The 9,467-nt window shown below is 38.1% G+C and overlaps 3 protein-coding genes across 3 annotated transcripts; all 3 read left to right on the forward strand.

Annotated features, from left to right (window-relative positions):
• Positions 1 to 635: 635 nt before the first annotated feature.
• On the forward strand, positions 636 to 1,589 carry LOC147369199 (olfactory receptor 2T12-like). Its single transcript, XM_086413486.1, has one exon. It carries the CDS (start codon positions 651 to 653, stop codon positions 1,587 to 1,589), a length of 939 nt encoding a protein of 312 aa, XP_086269612.1. The 5' UTR covers positions 636 to 650.
• A 2,613-nt stretch (positions 1,590 to 4,202) lies between these two features.
• LOC147369200 (olfactory receptor 2T12-like) lies at positions 4,203 to 5,156 on the forward strand. Its single transcript, XM_086413487.1, has one exon. The coding sequence runs from the start codon at positions 4,218 to 4,220 to the stop codon at positions 5,154 to 5,156; it is 939 nt and encodes a 312-aa protein (XP_086269613.1). The 5' UTR covers positions 4,203 to 4,217.
• Positions 5,157 to 7,768: 2,612 nt separating this feature from the next.
• Positions 7,769 to 8,722, forward strand: LOC147369201 (olfactory receptor 2T12-like). The gene has a single exon (XM_086413488.1). The coding sequence runs from the start codon at positions 7,784 to 7,786 to the stop codon at positions 8,720 to 8,722; it is 939 nt and encodes a 312-aa protein (XP_086269614.1). The 5' UTR covers positions 7,769 to 7,783.
• The last annotated feature ends 745 nt before the right edge of the window (positions 8,723 to 9,467 follow it).

Below are 9,467 nucleotides of genomic sequence, written 5' to 3' on the forward strand. Positions count from 1 at the left end.
GGGGTAAAGGGAGTGACCATAGAAGAGATGGACGCCTTCCATGTAACTTCATTGAATCACATTATATCTGTGAGACTAACATCATCATCTTTGCAGGTTTAGTTATATTTGTTCAACAAGTTTGAATAGTTTTGATTCCAGCAGATCAGATATGAAAATGCATTAAAGATCTAGATCCTCTTGGAATTGAAGGAGAGATTGATTTATCTTCATAGTTGGTTGAAGAAGTAAGGCATTTTATTTTTTCTTCTTCACCCAGTAAAGGTTGTGTTTCTGTGACTTTGCAAGGAAAACTTATCCCTACACAAAATGCCTTTTACAGTTAATAAAAATTTGCATTTAGTATTACAGTGTTACATTGGAGGAAATATTCTAAGAAAATCATTATTGTTTTCAATGTATAGCTTGGTAAAGTTAAACTAAATCCCCTAACAATATCAAAGTAATTATGTTTCCATCTACAGACTTAATTCTTCCAGTTGCTGTGCATAAAAATAGAAGTGCTATTATTTGGAAAGCAAAAGCTCTTTCCTGGATTAATCAAGGTCAAGAAAAATTATTTTTTTCTTGTGCTTCAATAAATATTGTTATGTTATGTATATATAACCCTCATCTATTTTCTGTTTACTGTGTCTGTCTTGTTTGAAATCATGGAAAACTGGAATACCACTTCAGATTTCATTCTCCTAGGACTCTTTAATCACACAGGAGCCCACCAATTTCTCTTTGTGTTGGTTCTGATAACTGCCTTCACCTCTTTTGTGGGCAATGCCCTCATGTTTCTCCTGATTCTCCTGGACTCTGGGCTTCACAGGCCTATGTACTTCCTATTGAGCCAACTCTCCCTCATGGACATGATACTGGTTATCACCATTGTGCCTAAAATGGCTGCTGACTATTTGACCGGCAGGACGTTCATCTCCCAAGTCGGCTGTGGGTTTCAGATCTTCTTCTTCCTCACTTTGGAAGGGGGCGAGTGCTTCCTCTTAGCAGCCATGTCCTATGACCGCTATGTTGCTATTTGCCATCCACTGAGATACCCAGTCCTCATGAGCTGGCAATTATGCTTAAGAATGACTTTGGGATCGTGGTTCCTTGGTGCAGCAGATGGGCTCATGCAGGCTGCTGCTACCCTGAACTTCTCATTTTGCAGAAAACATGAGATTGATCACTTCTTTTGTGAGGCCCCCTCTCTGGTGCGTTTGGCTTGTGCTGACACTTCTGTCTTTGAGTATGCTATGTATGTGTGCTGCGTGTTAATGCTCCTAGTCCCCATTTCCCTCATCTTGATTTCCTATAGTCTCATTCTTGCCGCTGTTCTCCAGATGTGTTCTAATGAAGCCCGCAAGAAGGCTTTTACTACTTGCTCCTCACATATTTCCGTCGTGGGACTGTTTTTTGGAGCAGCCATTTTTACCTACATGAGACCAAAATCCTTTAGGTCAGCTAACCATGATAAGATTGTGTCAGCATTTTATACCATCTTCACCCCTGTTCTAAACCCCCTCATCTATAGTCTGAGGAACAGTGAGGTCAAGGGAGCTCTGAGAAAGTGTATGGATCAGTGTGCTGCCTTAAGTCATGATTAAGATTACATTGATTATCCCCAGAGTTCACGGCTATAAAAAGTGATTGTGTAAAATTTCTTTGAGAAAGATTATATAGCCATTATATCTCTGTGTGTTATTTTTATTTTACTTTGGAATGTGTACAGATGTCCATATTTTGGTATCATTTATTGGGCTGTCATCAACAAATCAGACTGAGGATTGTTAAAAATCTGCTAATAAAAAATTCTTATTTGCATTTCTCTGATAATGAGTGATGTTGAGCATCTTTTCATGTGTTTGTTAGCCATCTGTATGTCTTCTTTGGAGAAATGTCTATTTAGTTCTTTGGCCCATTTTTTGATTGGGTCATTTATTTTTCTGGATGGCTGCAATCCAAAAGTCTACAAATAATAAATGCTGGAGAGGGTGTGGAGAAAAGGGAACCCTCTTACACTGTTGGTGGGAATGCAAACTAGTACAGCCACTATGGAGAACAGTGTGGAGACTCCTTAAAAAACTGGAAATAGAACTGCCTTATGATCCAGCAATCCCACTGCTGGGCATACACACTGAGGAAACCAGAAGGGAAAGAGACACGTGTACCCCAATGTTCATCGCAGCACTGTTTATAATAGCCAGGACATGGAAGCAACCTAGATGTCCATCAGCGGATGAATGGATAAGAAAGCTGTGGTACATATACACAATAGAGTATTACTCAGCCATTAAAAAGAATACATTTGAATCAGTTCTAATGAGGTGGATGAAACTGGAGCCTATTATACAGAGTGAAGTAAGCCAGAAGGAAAAACACCAATACAGTATACTAACGCATATATATGGAATTTAGAAAGATGGTAACAATAACCCGGTGTACGAGACAGCAAAAGAGACACTGATGTATAGAACAGTCTTATGGACTCTGTGGGAGAGGGAGAGGGTGGGAAGATTTGGGAGAATGGCAATGAAACATGTAAAATATCATGTAGGAAACGAGTTGCCAGTCCAGGTTCGATGCACGATGCTGGATGCTTGGGGCTGGTGCACTGGGACGGCCCAGAGGGATGGTATGGGGAGGGAGGAGGGAGGAGGGTTCGGGGTGGGGAACGCATGTATACCTGTGGCGGATTCATTTTGATATTTGGCAAAACTAATACAATTATGTAAAGTTTAAAAATAAAATAAAATTAGAAAAAAAAAAAAGAAATGTCCAGAGATGGCATAAATTATAAAGTAAAATGTAGTATGAATATATGCATACAAAGGAATACTTTTCATCTTTAAAATGAAAGGAAATTCTGACATGTTATAGCATGGATAAACTTTGAGGATGTTATAATAAGTTGAATAAACTAATCAAAAACTAAACAAATACTATATGATTTTGCTTATCTAATACTTCTATAGTAGTCAAATTTATATAGGTAAAAAGGAGAAGATTGATTTCCAGGAACTGAAGAGAAGGGGGGTAATGGGAAATTACTGTTTAATGGGTAAGAGTTTCAGTTGAATAAGATGAAGAGTAGGACGTGAATATTGGTGATGGATTCACAACAGTATGAAAATGTCACTGTATTGACAATACATTAAATTTAAGAAATTTGCCAAACACTCTACAGTTAAAAAATTGCCTATTGATTTTTAAACAAGTTTAAAGTTCTAGCAATCTTCAACAATAAAAATGATGAAAATAATGGAAAACAAGAAATCTTCAAGTCAAAGAAATGAGGGATTGAGGTTCTTCAGAAGAGTGATACTGAGGGCTATAATTAGGAGTTGCATATAGTTACTAGTGGTATATACTGCGTACTAGAGATATGAGTGTGTGCAGATCATAAAGGTGTTTTTTTTTTTTTTTTATCTGAAACACATGTGATAAAGAGCAACTGTATTTCCATGATATCTAGGTTTACAACAATGATGATGCTCAAGCTATGTAATTAGGGATTGAGTGAGCCTTTTTAATGCCTTTCTCCATCTTGATTGGCACTCTAGTATAGGAGGGATATCAAAAGAAGGGGTAAAGGGAGTGACCATAGAAGAGATGGACGCCTTCCATGTAACTTCATTGAATCACATTATATCTGTGAGACTAACATCATCATCTTTGCAGGTTTAGTTATATTTGTTCAACAAGTTTGAATAGTTTTGATTCCAGCAGATCAGATATGAAAATGCATTAAAGATCTAGATCCTCTTGGAATTGAAGGAGAGATTGATTTATCTTCATAGTTGGTTGAAGAAGTAAGGCATTTTATTTTTTCTTCTTCACCCAGTAAAGGTTGTGTTTCTGTGACTTTGCAAGGAAAACTTATCCCTACACAAAATGCCTTTTACAGTTAATAAAAATTTGCATTTAGTATTACAGTGTTACATTGGAGGAAATATTCTAAGAAAATCATTATTGTTTTCAATGTATAGCTTGGTAAAGTTAAACTAAATCCCCTAACAATATCAAAGTAATTATGTTTCCATCTACAGACTTAATTCTTCCAGTTGCTGTGCATAAAAATAGAAGTGCTATTATTTGGAAAGCAAAAGCTCTTTCCTGGATTAATCAAGGTCAAGAAAAATTATTTTTTTCTTGTGCTTCAATAAATATTGTTATGTTATGTATATATAACCCTCATCTATTTTCTGTTTACTGTGTCTGTCTTGTTTGAAATCATGGAAAACTGGAATACCACTTCAGATTTCATTCTCCTAGGACTCTTTAATCACACAGGAGCCCACCAATTTCTCTTTGTGTTGGTTCTGATAACTGCCTTCACCTCTTTTGTGGGCAATGCCCTCATGTTTCTCCTGATTCTCCTGGACTCTGGGCTTCACAGGCCTATGTACTTCCTATTGAGCCAACTCTCCCTCATGGACATGATACTGGTTATCACCATTGTGCCTAAAATGGCTGCTGACTATTTGACCGGCAGGACGTTCATCTCCCAAGTCGGCTGTGGGTTTCAGATCTTCTTCTTCCTCACTTTGGAAGGGGGCGAGTGCTTCCTCTTAGCAGCCATGTCCTATGACCGCTATGTTGCTATTTGCCATCCACTGAGATACCCAGTCCTCATGAGCTGGCAATTATGCTTAAGAATGACTTTGGGATCGTGGTTCCTTGGTGCAGCAGATGGGCTCATGCAGGCTGCTGCTACCCTGAACTTCTCATTTTGCAGAAAACATGAGATTGATCACTTCTTTTGTGAGGCCCCCTCTCTGGTGCGTTTGGCTTGTGCTGACACTTCTGTCTTTGAGTATGCTATGTATGTGTGCTGCGTGTTAATGCTCCTAGTCCCCATTTCCCTCATCTTGATTTCCTATAGTCTCATTCTTGCCGCTGTTCTCCAGATGTGTTCTAATGAAGCCCGCAAGAAGGCTTTTACTACTTGCTCCTCACATATTTCCGTCGTGGGACTGTTTTTTGGAGCAGCCATTTTTACCTACATGAGACCAAAATCCTTTAGGTCAGCTAACCATGATAAGATTGTGTCAGCATTTTATACCATCTTCACCCCTGTTCTAAACCCCCTCATCTATAGTCTGAGGAACAGTGAGGTCAAGGGAGCTCTGAGAAAGTGTATGGATCAGTGTGCTGCCTTAAGTCATGATTAAGATTACATTGATTATCCCCAGAGTTCACGGCTATAAAAAGTGATTGTGTAAAATTTCTTTGAGAAAGATTATATAGCCATTATATCTCTGTGTGTTATTTTTATTTTACTTTGGAATGTGTACAGATGTCCATATTTTGGTATCATTTATTGGGCTGTCATCAACAAATCAGACTGAGGATTGTTAAAAATCTGCTAATAAAAAATTCTTATTTGCATTTCTCTGATAATGAGTGATGTTGAGCATCTTTTCATGTGTTTGTTAGCCATCTGTATGTCTTCTTTGGAGAAATGTCTATTTAGTTCTTTGGCCCATTTTTTGATTGGGTCATTTATTTTTCTGGATGGCTGCAATCCAAAAGTCTACAAATAATAAATGCTGGAGAGGGTGTGGAGAAAAGGGAACCCTCTTACACTGTTGGTGGGAATGCAAACTAGTACAGCCACTATGGAGAACAGTGTGGAGACTCCTTAAAAAACTGGAAATAGAACTGCCTTATGATCCAGCAATCCCACTGCTGGGCATACACACTGAGGAAACCAGAAGGGAAAGAGACACGTGTACCCCAATGTTCATCGCAGCACTGTTTATAATAGCCAGGACATGGAAGCAACCTAGATGTCCATCAGCGGATGAATGGATAAGAAAGCTGTGGTACATATACACAATAGAGTATTACTCAGCCATTAAAAAGAATACATTTGAATCAGTTCTAATGAGGTGGATGAAACTGGAGCCTATTATACAGAGTGAAGTAAGCCAGAAGGAAAAACACCAATACAGTATACTAACGCATATATATGGAATTTAGAAAGATGGTAACAATAACCCGGTGTACGAGACAGCAAAAGAGACACTGATGTATAGAACAGTCTTATGGACTCTGTGGGAGAGGGAGAGGGTGGGAAGATTTGGGAGAATGGCAATGAAACATGTAAAATATCATGTAGGAAACGAGTTGCCAGTCCAGGTTCGATGCACGATGCTGGATGCTTGGGGCTGGTGCACTGGGACGGCCCAGAGGGATGGTATGGGGAGGGAGGAGGGAGGAGGGTTCGGGGTGGGGAACGCATGTATACCTGTGGCGGATTCATTTTGATATTTGGCAAAACTAATACAATTATGTAAAGTTTAAAAATAAAATAAAATTAGAAAAAAAAAAAAGAAATGTCCAGAGATGGCATAAATTATAAAGTAAAATGTAGTATGAATATATGCATACAAAGGAATACTTTTCATCTTTAAAATGAAAGGAAATTCTGACATGTTATAGCATGGATAAACTTTGAGGATGTTATAATAAGTTGAATAAACTAATCAAAAACTAAACAAATACTATATGATTTTGCTTATCTAATACTTCTATAGTAGTCAAATTTATATAGGTAAAAAGGAGAAGATTGATTTCCAGGAACTGAAGAGAAGGGGGGTAATGGGAAATTACTGTTTAATGGGTAAGAGTTTCAGTTGAATAAGATGAAGAGTAGGACGTGAATATTGGTGATGGATTCACAACAGTATGAAAATGTCACTGTATTGACAATACATTAAATTTAAGAAATTTGCCAAACACTCTACAGTTAAAAAATTGCCTATTGATTTTTAAACAAGTTTAAAGTTCTAGCAATCTTCAACAATAAAAATGATGAAAATAATGGAAAACAAGAAATCTTCAAGTCAAAGAAATGAGGGATTGAGGTTCTTCAGAAGAGTGATACTGAGGGCTATAATTAGGAGTTGCATATAGTTACTAGTGGTATATACTGCGTACTAGAGATATGAGTGTGTGCAGATCATAAAGGTGTTTTTTTTTTTTTTTATCTGAAACACATGTGATAAAGAGCAACTGTATTTCCATGATATCTAGGTTTACAACAATGATGATGCTCAAGCTATGTAATTAGGGATTGAGTGAGCCTTTTTAATGCCTTTCTCCATCTTGATTGGCACTCTAGTATAGGAGGGATATCAAAAGAAGGGGTAAAGGGAGTGACCATAGAAGAGATGGACGCCTTCCATGTAACTTCATTGAATCACATTATATCTGTGAGACTAACATCATCATCTTTGCAGGTTTAGTTATATTTGTTCAACAAGTTTGAATAGTTTTGATTCCAGCAGATCAGATATGAAAATGCATTAAAGATCTAGATCCTCTTGGAATTGAAGGAGAGATTGATTTATCTTCATAGTTGGTTGAAGAAGTAAGGCATTTTATTTTTTCTTCTTCACCCAGTAAAGGTTGTGTTTCTGTGACTTTGCAAGGAAAACTTATCCCTACACAAAATGCCTTTTACAGTTAATAAAAATTTGCATTTAGTATTACAGTGTTACATTGGAGGAAATATTCTAAGAAAATCATTATTGTTTTCAATGTATAGCTTGGTAAAGTTAAACTAAATCCCCTAACAATATCAAAGTAATTATGTTTCCATCTACAGACTTAATTCTTCCAGTTGCTGTGCATAAAAATAGAAGTGCTATTATTTGGAAAGCAAAAGCTCTTTCCTGGATTAATCAAGGTCAAGAAAAATTATTTTTTTCTTGTGCTTCAATAAATATTGTTATGTTATGTATATATAACCCTCATCTATTTTCTGTTTACTGTGTCTGTCTTGTTTGAAATCATGGAAAACTGGAATACCACTTCAGATTTCATTCTCCTAGGACTCTTTAATCACACAGGAGCCCACCAATTTCTCTTTGTGTTGGTTCTGATAACTGCCTTCACCTCTTTTGTGGGCAATGCCCTCATGTTTCTCCTGATTCTCCTGGACTCTGGGCTTCACAGGCCTATGTACTTCCTATTGAGCCAACTCTCCCTCATGGACATGATACTGGTTATCACCATTGTGCCTAAAATGGCTGCTGACTATTTGACCGGCAGGACGTTCATCTCCCAAGTCGGCTGTGGGTTTCAGATCTTCTTCTTCCTCACTTTGGAAGGGGGCGAGTGCTTCCTCTTAGCAGCCATGTCCTATGACCGCTATGTTGCTATTTGCCATCCACTGAGATACCCAGTCCTCATGAGCTGGCAATTATGCTTAAGAATGACTTTGGGATCGTGGTTCCTTGGTGCAGCAGATGGGCTCATGCAGGCTGCTGCTACCCTGAACTTCTCATTTTGCAGAAAACATGAGATTGATCACTTCTTTTGTGAGGCCCCCTCTCTGGTGCGTTTGGCTTGTGCTGACACTTCTGTCTTTGAGTATGCTATGTATGTGTGCTGCGTGTTAATGCTCCTAGTCCCCATTTCCCTCATCTTGATTTCCTATAGTCTCATTCTTGCCGCTGTTCTCCAGATGTGTTCTAATGAAGCCCGCAAGAAGGCTTTTACTACTTGCTCCTCACATATTTCCGTCGTGGGACTGTTTTTTGGAGCAGCCATTTTTACCTACATGAGACCAAAATCCTTTAGGTCAGCTAACCATGATAAGATTGTGTCAGCATTTTATACCATCTTCACCCCTGTTCTAAACCCCCTCATCTATAGTCTGAGGAACAGTGAGGTCAAGGGAGCTCTGAGAAAGTGTATGGATCAGTGTGCTGCCTTAAGTCATGATTAAGATTACATTGATTATCCCCAGAGTTCACGGCTATAAAAAGTGATTGTGTAAAATTTCTTTGAGAAAGATTATATAGCCATTATATCTCTGTGTGTTATTTTTATTTTACTTTGGAATGTGTACAGATGTCCATATTTTGGTATCATTTATTGGGCTGTCATCAACAAATCAGACTGAGGATTGTTAAAAATCTGCTAATAAAAAATTCTTATTTGCATTTCTCTGATAATGAGTGATGTTGAGCATCTTTTCATGTGTTTGTTAGCCATCTGTATGTCTTCTTTGGAGAAATGTCTATTTAGTTCTTTGGCCCATTTTTTGATTGGGTCATTTATTTTTCTGGATGGCTGCAATCCAAAAGTCTACAAATAATAAATGCTGGAGAGGGTGTGGAGAAAAGGGAACCCTCTTACACTGTTGGTGGGAATGCAAACTAGTACAGCCACTATGGAGAACAGTGTGGAGACTCCTTAAAAAACTGGAAATAGAACTGCCTTATGATCCAGCAATCCCACTGCTGGGCATACACACTGAGGAAACCAGAAGGGAAAGAGACACGTGTACCCCAATGTTCATCGCAGCACTGTTTATAATAGCCAGGACATGGAAGCAACCTAGATGTCCATCAGCGGATGAATGGATAAGAAAGCTGTGGTACATATACACAATAGAGTATTACTCAGCCATTAAAAAGAATACATTTGAATCAGTTCTAATGAGGTGGATGAAACTGGAGCCTATTATA

Source organism: Bos grunniens, chromosome 7 (genome assembly GCF_055505025.1).
Source record: "Bos grunniens cultivar Pamir isolate PY7600 chromosome 7, Bosgru_T2T1.0, whole genome shotgun sequence".
Taxonomy (NCBI): domain Eukaryota; kingdom Metazoa; phylum Chordata; class Mammalia; order Artiodactyla; family Bovidae; genus Bos; species Bos grunniens.